General features: G+C 38.1%; 1 protein-coding gene across 4 annotated transcripts in view; it reads right to left on the bottom strand.

The window, feature by feature from the left end:
• Positions 1-5175: 5175 nt before the first annotated feature.
• The window catches only part of EBAG9 (estrogen receptor binding site associated antigen 9), a 32777-nt gene continuing 18666 nt past the window's right edge, over positions 5176-19286 (bottom strand). For all 4 annotated transcript variants that reach the window (XM_032610369.1, XM_032610372.1, XM_032610371.1 and 1 more), the window contains 2 exons: positions 10395-10486; positions 5176-6592 (listed from right to left, as the gene is read on the bottom strand). In XM_032610369.1, the coding sequence (XP_032466260.1) occupies positions 6472-6592; positions 10395-10486 (213 nt within the window). In that variant the 3' untranslated portion in view covers positions 5176-6471. The remainder of the gene's footprint in view (positions 6593-10394; positions 10487-19286) is intronic.

The following is a 19286-nucleotide window of genomic DNA, read 5'->3' as shown; positions in this document are numbered from 1 at the left end:
CCCACTCTCCTCAGGGAAGGGGCTGCAACGTCAGTGTGTGGTGAGAGGTGGGAGGTGTGCACAGGATCCCATGAGAAAGTGCGTGCAGGGGCTCATAAGGAAGTGTGTGCAGGGGCTCACAACTACCGTTGTTGAGCACTTTTATATGTTGCCAGGCACTATAATGAACACTCAGTCTCAGTTAACCCTTAAAACCACCACCACCATTCAAAAGATTTGCAATCACAGGCGATTTGTTTAATACTGCCCCATCTCTGCAGCAGCTGGAGAACTCTGAGAAGCTCTCAAAATTGATGTGATCAGAGCAGTATACAGGCAAGGTCCCTGCAAAAATAGCCATGGAAGTTCCCTGAAGGGAAAGGCTGAGATTGTCTTGGGTGGTCAAAGACTTCTAGTGAGTTTCTCTGTAACACTCCTGATTGTGGATTAGCAGTTGCAACAGCAGTTATGCAAGGGTAGAAATCTGTCGTATGGGGTGGAGGATGAGGGGTCTTCTAGAAAGGTGTCTCTTTCCAGCTTAGGAGATTGAGGCTTCTGGTGAAAAAGCAAATTAACTACTCTCAAAACTTACTCTAGTTACTGAGCAGTCCAATGGCCACGACTAAGGGACACTGAAAATAAAAGATAGCAAGCAAAGTAGGGACTTCCCTCGTGGCGCAGTGGTTAAGAATCTGCCTGCCAGTGCAGGGGACACGGGTTTGAGCCCTGGTCCGGGAAGATCCCACATGCCGTGGAGCAACTAAGCCTGTGTGCCACAACTACTGAGCCTGCGCTCTAGAGCCCACGAGCCACAACTACTGAAGCCCATGCGCCTAGAGCCCGTGCTCCGCAACAAGAGAAGCCACGGCAATGAGAAGCCTACGCACAGCAACGAAGACCCAACACAGCCAAAAATAAAATAAATGAATACACAAATTTAAGGGAAAAAAAAAGAAAGCAAAGTAAAAGAGGGACTTCCCTGGAGGTCCAGTGGGTAAGACTCCATGCTCCCAATGCAGGGGGCCCGGGTTCGATCCCTGGTCACAGAACTAGATCTCTCATGCATGCTGCAACTGAAGTCCATATGCCGCAACTAAGAAGTCCGCATGCCGAAACTTAAGATCCCACAGGCTGCAAGGAAGATTCCGCATGCCGCGACTAAGACCTGGAACAGCCAAAATAAAACATAAATAAATAATAATTTTTAAAAAAGAAAGCAAAGTGAAAGAAAGTACTAGCTGTTGATGTAACCTTGAAACAGCCTTGGTTGTATTAAAGAAAATGGAAGTAAATTACACAAAGAAAAAAAAAGCTGTCTTTGATATTAGGAGAGAACAACTTAAATTTTAAAAATCTGCATAATGGGAAAAACAAGTTAAGTTATTAGCTACTAAAATGAGCTCTTAATGGATCCACCATCTTCTTCAGCCCTCCATTTACCTGTAAGAGAGGGGAGAAGCTCCTTCGTCTGCAGCCATCTGCAGGCCCTAGAGCACCCCAACCTCCCAATTTGACTTCAGCCAGAAGCACCCACCTTGGTAACTGCTGTATTTGCCGACACACTTATGAAAGGTTTCCTCTGAACAAGGGGCTAAGGAGTGTGAAAATCGTTTCAGTAGGTTATCTCAAAGCTGAACTACAAAGGATTGAAGAAAATGTAAATGTTAGCTCTATGTGGCCCAGAGCATGCCTTTAGTAAATACATCCTCCAGATGAGCACAATACAGCAAATATTGCAACAAACCAAGTCACAGGAATGTTTCGGTTTCCCAGTGCATAGAAAAGTTACGTTTATCCTATACTGTAGTCTATTAAGTGTGCGATAGCATTATGTCAAAAAAGTGTACATACCTCAACTTAAAAATACTTTATTGCTAACTATGCTAACCATCATCTGGGCCTTCAGTGAGTCATAATCTTTTTCTGGTGGAGCGTCTTGCCTCGATGTTGATGGCTGTTGACTGATTAGGTTGGTGGTTGCTGAAGGCTGGGGTGGCTGTGAAAATTTCTTAAAGGTAACAATGAAGTTTGATGCATTGACTCTTCCTTTCTAGGAATTATTTCTCTGTAGCATGCAGTGCTGTTTGATAGCATTTCACCCACAGTAGAACTTTTTTCAAAATTGGAGTCCCTCCTCCCAAACCCTGGTGCTGCTCTATCAATTAATATCCTACATCCTTTGCTGCCACTTCAACTATCTTCACAGCATCTTCACCAGGAGCAGATTCCATCTCAAGAAACCACTTTCTTTGGCTCTTCTGTAAGAAGCAACTCCAGATCCAATTAGCTTTATCATGAGATTGTAGCAATTCAGTCACATCTTCAGGCTCCACTTCTAATTCTAGTTCTCTTGCTATTTCCACATCTGCAGTGACTTCCTCCACTGAAGTCTTGAACCCTTTAAACTCATCCATGAGGGTTTTAAGCAACTTCTCCCAAATGCTTTTATGTTGATATTTTGACCTTTCCCCATCAATCATGAATGCTCCTAATGGCATCTAGAATGGTGAATCCTTTCCATACGGTTTTTAATTGACTTTGCCCAGATCCATCTGAGGAATCACTACCAATGGCAGCTATGGCCTTACAGAATGTATTTCTTAAATAATAAGACTTGAAAATGGAAATTACTCCTTGATGCATGAGCTGCAGAATGGATGCTGTGTTAGCAGGCTAGGAAACAATATGAATCTCATTGTACATCTCCATCAGAGCTGGAGCGTTGTCCATAAGCAGTAATATTTTGAAAGGAATCTTTTTTTTTTTTTTTGAGCAGTAGGTCTCAACAGTTGGCTTAAAATATTCAGTAAACCATATTGTAAACCGACGTGCTGTTATCAATGCTTTGCTGTTCCATTTGTAGAGCACAGGCAGAGTAGATTTAGCATAATTCTTGAAGATCCTAGGATTTGGGGAATGGTAAATAAGCATTGGCTTCAACTTAAAGTCACCAGCTGCATTAGCCCCTAGCGAGAGAGTCAGCCTGTCTCTTGAAGATTTGAAGCCAGGCATTGATCTCTCTCTAAATATGAAAGTCCTAGATGGCAACTTCTTCCCATGTAAACCTGTTTCACCTACGTTGAAAATCTGTTGTTTACTGCAGTCATCTTCATTAATCATCTCAGCTAGATCTTCTGGATGATATTCTGCAACTTCTACATCAGCACTTGCTGCTTAACCTTGCACATTTGTTATAGAAATAACTTCTTCCTTAAACCTCATGGACAAATCTCTGCTAGCTTCAAACTTTTCTTCTACCACTGCCTCACCTCTCAGTCCTCACAGAATTTAAGAGAGTTAGGGCCTTGCTCTGGATAAGGCTTCTGGATTAAAGGAATGTTGTGGGTAGTGTGATCTTCTATCCAGACCACTAAAACTCTCCATGTTAGCAATAAAGCTTTCTTATCTGTATGTTCCCTGGAGTAGCGCTTTAAATTTCCTTCAAGAACTTTTCCTTTACATTCACAACTTGGCTGTTAGGCACAAGAGGCCTAGTTTGGGCCTATCTCAACTTTCAACATGCGTTCCTCACGACTTAATCATTTCTAGCTTTTCGACTTAAAGTAAGAGATGTATGACTCTTCCTTTCTTTTGAACACTTAGAGGCCATCGTAGGGTTTTAAATTTGCCTAGTTTCAATATTGCTGTGTCTCAGGGAATAGGGAGGTGGGAGGAGAGGGACAAAGATGGGGGAAGGGCTAGTTGGTGAAGCAGGCAGAACGCATACAACATTTATCAATTAAGTTCACTGTCGTATTATATGGGTATGGTTCACACCCCAAAAACAACAGTAAATTAAAAATCACTGATCACCATAACAAATACAATAATGAAAAAGTTTGAAATACTGTGAAAATACCAAAATGTAAAGAAGTGAGCAAAGGCTGTTGGAAAATTGGTGCTGATAAACTTGCTCAACACAGGGTTGCCACAAACCTTCAATTTGTTAAAAATACAGTATCTGCAAAGCACAACAAAGCAAAGTGCAATAAAACAAGGTATACCTGTATTGACAAAGTTTAGGCTTTTTGGAACATTGGCCATGGTTAAATTTATACTCTAGTGGTAAGCTTGTAGAGTGGTGTTGAAGATCAATCCAGATGCCAGTTTCTAGAGCTACCACCTTCTTCCCGACCACCAATCTTCATCCAGGAACAGTCACTGCCCTGGCCAGAGGCGAGTACATGTTGAAACTGAGGAATTCAGATGCTGAATATTGACTCAATTAAAGATGCTACTAAAAAAGAGCCAGGATTCAATTAGAGGATATCCCTAGCTAAAGCTTAATAAAAGGAGATGGCTAGAAACCATGAAATATATATATAAAAAACACAGAATAAGTTTCACATGTTTTTGATTATTTGTTATCTCAGTACATGAAATGCACAATTCAGATGATGGGTAGCACTTCACTAATTCTGTCTATGCCTATCCATATTTCTTTTTCACTTCTACTAATAAGCTTCGAAAACTGATAATCCTTTGCTAAAATTAAGAAACCATAAATTTAGAAGCTAAAGGAGCCAGTTTGCTACTAAAGGATTTATCATATGTACTTAACTCCATGACTTCTTTTGGAACAATATACCCAATTTAATATAGGAGTTTAGTTTACATACCAACAGAGGTCAAAAAATTCAAGAATTCCTATCTATTCTTTCCATGAGAAAAATCTCTTTCATCCTAATTAATCTATACAGACTATAATCTCTATCCAGTCTTTATTTCTAAATAAACAAAAATAAAAAACCAAACAAAAAACAAAATCTCACACATGAAAATCATGACCAAAGCAGACTTCAATAACTATGGGGGAAAAAAAAGAAAAAAAAACTATGGGGGAAAAACAGTAAGACTGATTGTACTAAAGGAGAAATTATCCTTTCGAACCCCCAATTTAGAGAAAGCATGTAGCATTCCTATAATAACTAAAATAAATACAAATGACATAAGATAATTCATTTATTATTAAAAATTTGAGTCTAATTCTATTTAATTGGGAGCTTACTGGCAAAAACTCTCTAATAAACATAACTGAAAATATAGCTTGGGGCTATAACAGGAAGTTTTTTTATCAAAGTTAAATTTCAACCGATTCCACTTTGCTGTACACCTGAAACTAACACACTGTAAATCAACTGTACTCCAATAAAAATTTTTTAAAAATAAAAAATAAATTGAATTTAGTCTGGAAGCTTAGGGTAAGAACTTAGCTCATTGTATAGTTTGTGATTTTACCATGAAATATCACTTTAATTCAAATAAATTAGCAGTATTTGGCCTGTAGAGTATTTACGACATTTTCAAAATCTACAAAATGTTCATTTGGGCAACAGCTTTTAAGAAACTAAAAATATTAAATTCTAAAGCCATAGAAGGTCAGGCTGGATGTATTTTAATTGTGGAGACAAAATTAATGAGATTTTAAACTATCAAATCTACATTTTTCCCTATGAACACAGTCTATATCTATTTCCTGAAAACTATTCTGGAGCTAGTCAACATCTGAGAATAGAAGTATTATTATTCCTATCTTGTTTTAATAAATCAATAATGTTACCTTAGTCAACAACATAGGTAACCTGTATTATGTCAGATATATAAAACTGATACAGAAATTATCTAAAAGCTTTGAAATAGTAAAACTGAAGGCTATATGCATTTGTAAATTAATACCTTTTGGTGGGGAGGAACTAAGGTACTTAAAGATACCATAACATCTTAAAATCTACAATGACAGGGAAAAACTACTAATACTAGCTTTTAAAACTCACAAGTTATAATAATGTAAAACAAATTTGCCATTTTAACTGATTTTCAATATGTTTATACATGTAATATAAATGACAAATATGTGTAACACCGTCTAAAAGAAAACAATGATGTACAAAATATTTGTACTAAATAAAATTATTGCATTTGATGTCATTTTCTTGAAAACTGAAATTACCAGATCCCTACTGATTACCAGTTCAAGTTAAAGGAAATGTGTGCCAATACCAGCTTCTGACAACAAAAATAAGAAGTTAAAGCTCTGCAAGTCTGTCTGATTTAGGTCAGGTAATCATGGAAACAAAAGAATATTTAAAATTATTTATTTTATCATTATGCACATTGAAGGAAAGCATTATAGACCAGCAGAGTTCTTTCCCACCATAAAATTTACACCCATTTAATTAGCTAGAAACACTAGCTTGAAGAGGTACTGATATATTCCATTTGTAATAATTTATCTACAGCAAACAATTGTCTTACAGTTGGAACATGTTGAAGAAAATATTGTCTCACAAGTCTTTTGTGTTCTTTGAGTCTCAATCACCAAGAGTTCAAGGGACTTTGAGAGAATCCTGGTGTCCTGTATGGTCTGATGAATGCATCAAAATCAAGCAGAGTATTTGTATTCTGAAAATACTCTTAGCTCCATACAAATGTTGCTTGGGTTGTGGAGCTCATATTTCTCCCACTGGCACTATGCATCTGAAGGACATTTTGTTATGAAAGTTTCACACCAATTTTGTTTTGTTCCTTCTTCATTAGCCGCTGTGCTTCCTTTTCCATTTTCTTCCTTTGTTGTTCTGCTGCTCTCTTTTCTCTGTCTGCTATCTTCTGCTGCCTGAAAAGAAACATATTCGTATTTTTACTTTTAGAAAACACTACACAGGTAAAATGGCGAATAAATTCCAGAAAGAAACAGCACTGCCCTTTTATTATCAACAAATTTAAGTTTAAAAAGTCTGCATTCTTCTCACTGTTTTGAAATTTCAAAGATTTTCAAAAACAGTATATATATTTTTAATCTTTAGAACATGACTTGCAAAATAAAAAAGGTATTATCTCTGTTTTAAAAATAAGTAAAATGGGGGCTTCCCTGGTGGTGCAGTGGTTGAGAGTCCGCCTGCCGATGCAGGGGACACGGGTTCGTGCCCCGGTCCAGGAAGATCCCACATGCCGTGGAGCGGCTGGGCCCGTGAGCCATGGCCACTGAGCCTGCGCGTCCGGAGCCTGTGCTCCGCAATGGGAGAGGCCACAACATGAGAGGACCGCGTACCGCAAAAAAAAAAAAAAAAAAAGTAAAATGGGGCATTCAGGTTAAGTGAAATGTCCAAAATCATAAGATTAAGGTTAAGAATCCACATCTCCTGATCCCTCTTCTTCAGATTATTTTCACTAAAACACTACTACCATTGGACCACACCTTCTTTTTGGTACCATTCAGAAAAGCCTGATATTTAGGATTAAATATTGTTATTATAATAGTTAAAAATAGTCAGCTAAAGGATGTCAAGAACACAGATGTACAGAGCACAAAGCAAAGAGAAAATGGAAACCTAAGACATGACTTCCAACTAGAAGCTAGAAATCTATTTAAAGATTTGACTAGTTCTACTAATGAAGGGGCAGAATGGTGGGTATTTACTAATTACACATTATGAAATACCTTCCCCCCAGTACCTCCCTAACTCCACTGATCTAGAATCACTAAACCCCTCTATATTTATTGATTTTTTTAAATTGAAGTAGAGTTGATTTACAATGTTCTGTTAATTTCCACTGTATGGTAAAGTGATTCAGTTATGCATATATATACATTTTTTAAAATATTATTTTCAATTATGGTTTATCACAGGATATTGAATATAGTCTGTATACTATACAGTCGGACCTTGTCATTTATCCGTTCTATATATGGTAGTTTGCATCTGCTAACCTCCAAGTCTCAATCCACCCCCACCCCCGCCCGGCAACCACAAGTCTGTTCTCTATGTCTGTGAGTCTGTTTCTGTTTCGTAGATAGGTTCATTTGTGTCATATTTTATTTTTTTTTTATTATTTTTTTTTTTTGCAGCACACGGGCCTCTCACTGTTGTGGCCTCTCCCGTTGCAGAGCACAGGCTCCGGATGCGCAGGCTCTGCAGCCATGGCCCACGGACCCAGCTGCTCCCCGGCATGTGGGATCTTCCCGGACCAGGGCATGAACCTGTGTCCCCTGCATCGGCAGGCGGACTCTCAACCTCTGCGCCACCAGGGAAGCCCCTGTGTCATATTTTAGATTCCACATCTAAGTGCTCTATCTTATTGATTTGTATGGGAAGTGGGAGTAGGAGTGTGGTGATGAAATAGGAGAAAGAAGCACAGAAGTTGGTCCTGGGTCTGAAGGTTTAGGATATGAGAAAGTAAGTCAAGAAGCACACAAAACTGAGGAAGGAAGCTGTAGGGCACAGCTGGGCAGCAGATAGGCAACACTGGATTATATAGAGAAAAATCTAGTGTGGATTACCCATATGTGGGACAGCTCAAAGCTGGCTATAGTGAGTGAAATGTATATACACTTCTCAATCATACTTACAAATGGGAGTAAGCAGAGGTATGGATGACCAAAATTCAAGAAAGCAGAGAGACTTAGTTTACGCAACATTTTGACCGTCACCATCAATTAACTAAAATTTCAAAAGAATAGTTTTTAAAAATCTACTTTTCTCACTCTGCTCTGCTCACTTTCAAGCAAAACTGATATCTGCACTAAAAACATCAAAATGTCTGTGGCAAAAAAAGAAAGAGAAAAAGAATTAAAAAGGGCTGGCTAGGTTACAAACAAATAAGATAATCGAGCTTTGACCTAGTTACTAGCTGATATATAAACATCAACAATTAATATTTCTGGTACAAGAGGCAACTTAGACATTAATGCAGACAAAATATATTTTTCCCGTCCAGATACATGTCTGGAATCACTAAGGTACCAGAATCTTTTTCCTTAATGATACTGATCATAGTACTGGTAGTATTTAAAGTGGCAATGGGGAACAGGCTAGGTTAGAGGCTATGGATTACAGATACACTTTTAAAATTCTCAGTGTTATCCTGAGGGCGGTAACAACATATGGAAGTGTTCTTGGCTCTGCTTATGCAACCTGAAGCAAGAAACATGTCTATTACTGACTAATAGGCTCCCTCTCCCAAGCCGTCATATCAAAAGCACTAAGTTTGAGTTTTTTGGTTTTGTTTTGCTCAGGGTGCAAGAAGATAGGGTGAAAAAGAAAAGGTTTTTGTACAGTGAATGTTCAGCTACTTGTGAACTCATAAACTCTACAGTGTTGGCATTAAGATTACTGGATTCAAAATGAATAGCTCCTTCCTTTATCATCCTTGTGGTTGATGACACCAATCATCACTAGAATCCCCAAAATGTTCTAAAATACCCAGACTTCTGTATCTATGACTTATCCAAAAGAAACAGAGTAAAAAATAAAAAATGAAAAAATAAGTGACACCTTTTTTGAAATCCATGCAACATAAATGTTTACAATTTAAAAACTATTTCCTTTATACTGAATAATTATCAAGCAGGAACTAAATATTTAAAACTCTCACAAATTTACTAATGTGACCCCTTCCTGTTTAAAAAAAAATGCTGAAAACAGTAAGGATAAGATCAAAAAAAGGTCAGCCTTAACTCCCAGTTATTTAACTACACCCCCTGCTGGTTGTTCAAGGTAATTATAATTTACCGGTAAAGACAGGAAAGGACAACACAAAAATGAAATCAGTTGTTTCGTTAAGATAGTCAAATAAAGAGTAATTCATTTTCTATCCAATTATAAAAGCCATATTTGAAAAAAACACATTGCTATATTCTACTTTATCATCTTGAAAAATGCAAAAGTAATTTAGATACATTTACATATCTGAGTTTTCATCAGTGATGACAGTCACAGACTCTCTCAAGGTAAATTTTCTTTTTGACCTAATGTGGTAGTAGCAAGAATTAAGTTTACTGCTCACAAAAACAAAAAAATAAGAACATAACCAACAAAAATAAACTTGAAAACCTCCAGAATAATATTTTCTGTAGAGCAGGCAGTAAGTATATGACTTATGTTATCTACCTCAGGGCTTTCAAGTACATAAATTGAAGTACACATACAAATGTAGAGTACAATACAAGTTATTTTCAAATAGCAGTGCTATTCACTGCTCTATTCAAATGAGCAGTGCTGGCACTATGCCAGACCACGAGGAAACAAAACTAAAGGTGTAACTTCTGACCTAGAGAACATACATTGTTGTGACTCACATTTCACGGTAGGACAATTTCAAGAGATAAATATATGTTATAGGGAATGAAGTATAAAGCATATAGTTCAATATGGTGTATATATGTAAGAGGTCTCATTCTCCATTAATAAATTATTCTTTTGTATCTATATTGCTTTAAATTGTTGGTTTCTGTGAGGTTTTAATCATATAGAATAGCATATGTAGTCTGAAATACAAAAAAACTATCCCATATTATCAAGGTTCAAATGAGAATGACGAAAAATACATTTGGCAGAGTAAGCTTTCTTGACCTTAAATGCGACATGAACAAAACCAGTTCTTCTACTCAGGCTGCAGTGTAAATATTACTCAAATACCTCAGAACTTCTTCGGCTTGCCAGGCCGCATCTTCTTCTTCTTCCCATGCATTGGTATTTTCCTGCCAGGTATCCAAGTCACCTAATTCAGGCTACAATAAAACAAAACAAAGCAAAATTACAATGGTCAAGAGCCATCCTTTTTCCACTCAGTGGTCAAGACAGTATTTTTGTTTAAAAGAATTTATTATTTATTTATTTGTTTATTCATTTTTTTTGGCTGTGTTGGGTCTTCATTGCTGCGCGCACGGCTTTCTTAGTTGCAGTGAGCGGGGTCCACTCTTTGTTGCGATGCGTGGGCTTCTCATTGTGGTGACTTCTCCTGTTGCGAAGCACGGGCTCTAGGTGCGTGGGCTTCAGTAGTTGTTGCTCGCTGGCTCTACAGCACAGGCTCAGCAGTTGTGGTGCACGGGCTTAGCTGCTCTGTGGCATGTGAGATCTTCCCGGACCAGGGCTCGAACCCATGTGCCCTGCATTGGGAGGCGGATTCTTAACCACTGCGCAACTAGGGAAGCCCAAGAAGAGTATCTTTTAAAGCATAACTCAGACCTTGTCATTGCCCTGTATCTTCTCCACTTTCTTAACACATCCTATATAGGCTCAAATGATTGCCCCTGGTTTGCCTGGAACTGAGGGATTTCCTGAGACGCATGACCTTCCATACTCAACAGTCCTGGCAAGTCCAGCTTTCTTCCTATTTTATGTTTTAAACGATACTCCTTTTATATTAACTTTTCTTTTTTTGCCTACTTTAGTTTGGAATAGACAAGAATAGAACATTTGTTCTCTCTGTTATCTCTCTTCTCAATAAGAAGAAGGAGTGGCGGGTGAAGGAAAGAGAAGAGACAGACTGATCCCAGGCTGGATTAGAGATGCCTGACTGGACTACTCTGTGCTGGGGAGATGAACTGGAAGAACCAACGTCTCCAAACTAGCATAGTCATCTCCATTTAAGCACAAGTAATTTTCTAGATTTTTCAGAGGCAGTTACTGTCTGGGTCCCAGGCAAAAATGACAGGTCAGGCAAAATTTACTCTTTATTGGAGTACTTCTTCTATATTGTGCTTCCCTTTGCCTGTCTTACTTACTTGATACCACCGGGCTGGCCACACTACCTTCTACTATTCCCCAGGCCAGACCTCTAAAAGTTCACTTCTTCTTTCCACAAACAATGAAAATGCTCATTCTAGAATGTTTAGTTGGTGGGGAAATAATTACATGCATAAAATAACTGGCACCAAGCTGTGAACAGATTTATTATATTCTCTTTTGAGTACTTAGACCTAAAACCGAAATAAAATGTGTTGAATTTTCTGCTCTTAACCATAAATGAGATACAATCCTCTGTTAAAAAAATTTTTTTTAAAATTCTGATTGTATGTTTAATGTAAATTTCTAAAAGTAAACTGGCTAAATCAAAGAAAAGGATTTTCTAAGTCACTAAATGACTCTCTTGAAAAGTTATACCAACTTATTCTCCTGACAGCAGTAGGTGGAAGTCTTGTTTCCTTGTATTTTTGTCAATACGAGTAGGTAATTGCCGTCTTTTCTATCTTTGCTAATATGTTAAGATTTAAAATGGTGTCTTGTTAATTTACTTTGAATTTCTTTGAGAACTAGTAAGACCAAACTTTTCTTCATGTTATCATGTTATGTCTATTTCTTATTTGTAAATTTATCCATTTTTCCACTGAGGTGTTTGACTTTTAGTGTATAAAACATTTAGACACAAAAAAGGTGAAATGACTAAGACCATAAAAAAAAGAGTAACTGATCCTTTAGTAGAGATGGTCTTCTAAGTAAAAAATAAAAGGTTTTAATTAACAGATTTGCTACATTAAAAACTAAATACATCTGCCCATCAAAAACATCCAAACCAAATTATAAAGCCGATAATAAAATTGTAAAAGATGACAGAAAAGAGTTAATATCCTTAGTATAAAAAGAGCTATCACAGAATTAGGAATTCTGTGGATTCCTAATCCACAGAAACTATGAGATAAAAAAAATATTTATTGTTGTTCAAGCCACTAAGTGTGGGGTTGTTATACAACAATGGATAACTAATGTAACCAAGCAGTCAATAATTACTAATCAATAATTAACTAATCAAAACATACTTAAAAGCTAGGGTCTGGGGAGGGGTCTGGACAGTGATGTGTTTTAAAAAGTTCAAAGGGACAATCATCGACAAGAAGACACTGGAACTCACCAAAAAAGATACCCCACATCCAAAGACAAAGGAGAAGTCACAATGAGACGGTAGGAGGGGCGCAATCACAGTAAAATCAAATCCCATAACTGCTGGGTGGGTGACTCACAGACTGGAGAACACTTATACCACAGAAGTCCACCCACTGGAGTGAAGGTTCTGAGGCCCACGTCAGGCTTCCCAACCTGGGGGTTTGGTAACAGGAGAAGGAACTCCTAGAGAATCAGACTTTGAAGACTAGTGGGATCTGATTGCAGGACTTCGACAGGACTGGGGGAAACAGAGACTGCACTCTTGGAGGGCACACACAAAGTAGTGTGTGCATCGGGACACAGGGGAAGGAGCAGTGAACCCAGGGGAGACTGAACCAGACTTACCTGCTAGTGTTGGAGGGTCTCCTGCAGAGGTGGCGGGAGGCGGTGGGTCACCGTGGGGACAAGGACACTGGCAGCAGAAGTTCTGGGAAGTACTCCTTGGCGTGAGCCCTCCAAGAGTCTGTCATTAGCCCCACCAAAGAGCCCAGGTAGGCTCCAGTGTTGGGTTGCCTCAGGCCAAAAAACCAACAGGGAGGGAACCCAGCCACACCCTTCAACAGTCAAGCGGATTAAAGTTTTACTGAGCTCTGCCCACCAGAGCAACAGTCAGCTCTACCCACCACCAGTCCCTCCCATCAAAAAACTTACACAAGCCTCTTAGATAGCCTCATCCACCAGAGGGCAGACAGCAAAAGCAAGAAGAACTACAATCCTGCAGCCTGTGGAACAAAAACACATTCACAGAAAGATAGACAAGATGAAAAGGCAGAGGGTTATGTACCAGATGAAGGAACAAGATAACCCTCCAGAAAAATGACTAAATGAAGTGGAGATAGGCAATCTTCCAGAAAAAGGATTCAGAATAATGATAGTGAAGATGATCCAGGACCTCGGAAAAAGAATGGAGGCAAAGATCGAGAAGGTGCAAGAAATGTCTAACAAAGACCTAGAAGAATTAAAGAACAAACAAACAGAGATGAACAATACAATAACTGAAATGAAAACTACACTAGAAGGAATCAATAGCAGAATAACCAATAAGTGACCTGGAAGACAGAATGGTGGAATTCACTGCTGTGGAACAGAATAAAGAAAAGAGAATGAAAAGAAATGATGACAGCCTAAGAGACCACTGGGACAACATTAAACACAACAACATTCGCATTATAGGGTTCCCAGGGGTAGAAGAGAGAGAGAAAGGACCCGAGAAAATATTTGAAGAGATTATAGTCGAAAACTTCCCTAACATGGGAAAGGAAATAGACACCCAAGTCCAGGAAGCACAGAGAGTCCCATACAGGATAAACCAAAGGAGAAACACACCAAGACACATAGTAAGCAAATTGGCAAAAATTAAAGACAAAGAAAAATTATTGCAAGCAGCAAGGGAAAAATGACAAAATAACCTACAAGGGAACTCCCATAAGGTTAACAGCTGATTTCTCAGCAGAAACTCTACAAGCCAGAAGACAGTGGCATGATATACTTAAAGTGATGAAAGGGAAGAACCTACAACCAAGATTACTCTACCTGGCAAGGATCTCATTCAGATTCGATGGAGAAATCAAAAGCTTTACAGACAAGCAAAAGCTAAGAGAATTCAGCACCACCAAACCAGCTCTACAACAAATGCTAAAGGAACTTCTCTAAGTGGAAAACACAAGAGAAGAAAAGGACCTACAAAAACAAACCCAAAACAATTAAGAAAATCGTCATAGGAACATACATATCGATAATTACCTTAAATGTGAATGGATTAAATGCTCCAACCAAAAGACACAGGCTTGCTGAATGGATACAAAAACAAGACCCATATATATGCTGTCTACAAGAGACCCACTTCAGACCTACGGACACATAGACTGAAAGTGAGGGGATGGAAAAAGATATTCCATACAAATGGAAATCAAAAGAAAGCTGGAGTAACAATACTCATATCAGATAAAATAGACTTTAAAATAAAGAATGTTGCAAGAGACAAGGAAAAGCACTACATAATGATCGAAGGATCAATCCAAGAAGAAGATATAACAATTATAAATATATATGCACCCAACATAGGAGCACCTCAATACATAAGGCAACGGCTAACAGCTATTAAAGAGGAAATCGACAGTAACACAATAATAGTGGGGATCTTAAACACTTCACTTACACCAATGGACAGATCATCCAAAATGAAAATAAATAAGGAAACAGAAGCTTTAAATGACACAATAGACCACATAGATTTAATTGATATTTATAGGACATTCCATCCAAAAACAGCAGATTACACTTTCTTCTCAAGTGCGCACGGAACATTCTCCAGGATAGATCACATCTTGGGTCACAAATCAAGCCTCAGAAAATTTAAGAAAATTGAAATCATATCAAGCATCTTTTCTGACCACAACGCTATGAGATTAGAAATGAATTACAGGGAAAAAAACATAAAAAAACACAAACACATGGAGACCAAACAATATGTTACTAAATAACCAAGAGGTCACTGAAGAAATCAAAGAGAAAATCAAACACACACCTAGAGACATATGACAATGAAAACACGACAATCCAAAACCTATGGGATGCAGCAAAAGCAGTTCTAAGAGGGAAGTTTATACCTACACAAGTCTACCTCAAGAAACAAGAAAAATCTCAAATAAACAATCTAACCTTACACCTAAAGGAACTAGAGAAAGAACAAACAAAACCCAAAGTTAGGAGAAGGAAAGAAATCATAAAGATCAGAGCAGAAATAAATGAAATAGAAACAAAGAAAACAATAGCAAAGATCAATAAAACTAAAAGCTGATTCTTTGAGAAGATAAGCAAAATTGATAAACCATTAGCCAGATTCATCAAGAAAAAGGACTCAAATCAATAAAATTAGAAATGAAAAAGGAGAAGTTACAACAGACACCACCAAAATACAAAGCATCCTAAGAGACTACTACAAGCAACCGTATGCCAATAAAATGGACAACCTGGAAGAAATGGACAAATTCTTAGAAAGGTATAACCTTCCAAGACTGAACCAGGAAGAAATAGAAAATATGAACAGACCAATCACAAGTAATGAAATGGAAACTGTGATTAAAAATCTTCCAACAGGGCTTCCCTGGTGGCGCAGTGGTTGAGAGTCTGCCTGCCGATGCAGGGGACACAGGTTCGTGCCCCGGCACGGGAGGATCCCACAAGCCGCGGAGTGGCTGGGCCCACGAGCCATGGCTGCTGAGCCTGCGCCTCCAGAGCCTGTGCTCCGCAATGGGAGAGGCCACAACAGTGAGAGGCCTACGTACCGCAAAAAAAAAAAAAAAAAAAGGTCTTCCAACAAATAAAAGTCCAGGACCAGATGGCTTCACAAGTGAATTCTATCAAACATTTAGAGAAAAGCTAACACCCATCTTTCTCAAACTCTTCCAAAAAGTTGCAGAGGAAGGAACATTCCCAAACTCATTTTATGAGGCCACCATCACCCTGATACCAAAACCAGACAAAGATACTACAAAAAAAGAAAATTACAGACCAATATCACAGATGAATACAGATGCAAAAATCCTCAACAAAATACCAGCAAACAGAATCCAAGAACACATTAAAAGGATCATACACCATGATCAAGTGTGATTTATCCAAGGGATGCAAGGATTCTTCAATATACGCAAAGCAATCAATGTGATACACCATATTAACAAATTGAAGAATAAAAGCCATATGATCAACTCAATAGACGCAGAAAAAGCTTTTGACAAAATTCAATACCCATTTTTGATTAAAACTCTCCAGAAAGTGGGTATAGAGGGAACCTACCTCAACATAATAAAGGCCATATACGACAAACCCACAGCAAACATCATTCTCAGTGGTGAAAAACTGAAAGCACTTCCTCTAGGATCAGGAACAGGACAAGGATGTCCACTCTCACCACTATTATTCAACGTAGTTTTGGAAGTCCTACCACGGCAATCAGAGAAGAAAAAGAAATAAAAGGAATATAAATTTGAAAAGAAGTAAAACTGTCACTGTTTGCAGATGACATGATAGTCTACATGGAGAACCCTAAAAATGCCACCAGAAAACTACTAGAGCTAATCAATGAATCTGATAAAGTTGCAGGATACAAAATTAATGCACAGAAATCTCTTGCATTCCTATACACTAATGATGAAAAATCTGAAAGAGAAATTAAAGAAACACTCCCATATACCATTTCAACAAAAAGAATAAAATACCTAGGAATAAACCTGTATGCAGGTTTAGGGAGACAAAAGACCTGTATGCAGAAAACTATAAAACACTGATGAAAGAAATTAAAGATGATACCAACAGATGGAGAGATATACCATGTTCTTGGATTGGAAGAATCAATACTGTGAAAATGACTATACTACCCAAAGCAATCTACAGATTCAATGCAAACCCGATCAAATTACCAATGGCATTTTTTACAGAACTAGAACAAAACATCTTAAAATTTGTATGGAGACACAAAAGACGCTGAATAGCTAAAGCAGTCTTGAGGGAAAAAAACGGAGCTGAAGGAATCAGACTCCCTGACTTCTGACTATACTACAAAGCTACAGTAATCAAGACAATATGGTACTGGCACAAAAACAGAAACGTAGATCAATGGAACAAGATAGAAAGCCTAGAGATAAACCCAGACGCATATGGTCAACTAATCTTTTACACAGGAGGCAAGGATACACAATGCAGAAAAGACAGTCTCTTCAGTAAGTGGTGCTGGGAAAACTGGACAGCTATATGTAAAAGAATGAGATTACAACACTCCCTAACACCATACACAAAAATAAACTGAAAATGGATTTGAGACCTAAATGTAAGACCAGACACTATGAAACTCTTAGAGGAAAACATAGGAAGACACAACTCTTTGAAATAAATCACAGCAAGACCTTTTTTGATCCACCTCCTAGAGTAATGGAAATAAAAACAAAAATAAACAAATGGGACCTAATGAAACTTCAAAGCTTTTGCACAGCAAAGGAAACCATAAACAACACGAAAGGACAACCTTCAGAATGGGAGAAAATATTTGCAAACGAATCAACGGACAAAGGATTAATTTCCAAGATATATAAACAGCTCATGTAGCTCAATATTAAAGAAACAAACAACCCAATCCAAAAACGGGCAGAAGACCTAAACAGACATTTCTCCAAAGAAGACATAGAGATGTCCAAGAGGCACATGAAAAGCTGCTCAACCTCACTAATTATTAGAGAAATGCAAATCAAAACTACAATGAGGTATCACCTCACACTAGTTAGAATGGGCATCATCAGAAAATCTACAAACAACAAATGCTGGAGAGGATGTGGAGAAAAGGGAACCCTCTTGCACTGTTGGCAGGAATGTAAATTGATACAGCCACTATGGAGAACATTATGGAGGTTCCTTAAAAAACTAAAAATAGAATACCATATGATCCAGCAATCCCACTACTGGGCATATACCCAGAGAAAACCATAATTCAAAAAGACACATGCACCCCCCAATGTTCATTGCAGTACTATTTACAATAGCCAGGTCATGGAAGCAACCTAAATGTCCATCGAGAGACGAATGGATAAAGAAGTAATGATACATATATACAATGGAATATTACTCAGCCATAAAAAGGAACAAAATTGAGTCATTTGTTGAGACGTGGATGGAACTAGAGACTGTCACACAGAGTGAAGTAAGTCAGAAAGAGAAAAACAAATATCGTATATTAATGCATGCATGTGGAACCTAGAAAAATGGTACAGATGAACCGGTTTGCAGGGCAGAAGTTGAGACACAGATGTAGAGAACAAACATATGGACACCAAGCGGGGAAAGCCGTGGGGGGGTGGGGATGGTGGTGTGCTGAATTGGGTGATTGTGATTGACATGTACACACTGATGTGTATAAAACTGGTGACTAATAAGAACCTGCTGCATAAAAAAATAAATAAAATTAAATTTAAAAATTAAAAAAAAAAAAAAGGGCTTCCATGGTGGCACAGTGGTTAAGAATCTGCCTGCCAATGCAGGGGACACAGGTTCATGCCCTGGTCCAGGAAGATCCCACATGCCGCGGAGCAACTAAGTCCGTGCACCACAACTACTGAGCCTGAGCTCTAGAGCCCACAAGCCACAACTACTGAGTCCACTTGTCACAACTACTGAAGCGTGCGCGCTTAGAGCCTGTGCTCCGTAACAAGAGAAGCCACCGCAATGAGAAGCCTGCGCACCGCAACGAAGAGTAGCCCCCACTCGCCATAACCAGAGAAAGCCTGCGCACAGCAACGAAGACCCAACACAGCCAAAAATAAATAAATAAATAAATTTATTAAAAACAAAAACTAAGCTTTCTTTGGGTTATTTGTATGGAAATATATTAATATAAATGTTTCAGACATTACATGAAATTCCTAAAAATCTTATATGTACTGGTAGAATGTTATAAGTTATAATCCTAGTTATTACTTTAAAATGTATATCTCAGAAATAACTAAATTTCCTTGTCAATTGTATCATCATGAACTTTCATCAAATCTTTAACCGTGGTCATTTTTAAGTCTTCTGTCATTTACAGACAGTTCTGGGTGTACTCTGATGTTTTTGCAAAAATGTTCCTATAAACGGGTTTCATCTTCAAGGAATTCATGG

This window comes from Phocoena sinus, chromosome 17 (genome assembly GCF_008692025.1).
Source record: "Phocoena sinus isolate mPhoSin1 chromosome 17, mPhoSin1.pri, whole genome shotgun sequence".
Lineage (NCBI taxonomy): Eukaryota > Metazoa > Chordata > Mammalia > Artiodactyla > Phocoenidae > Phocoena > Phocoena sinus.
This window is presented reverse-complemented; position numbering and strand designations above follow the sequence as displayed.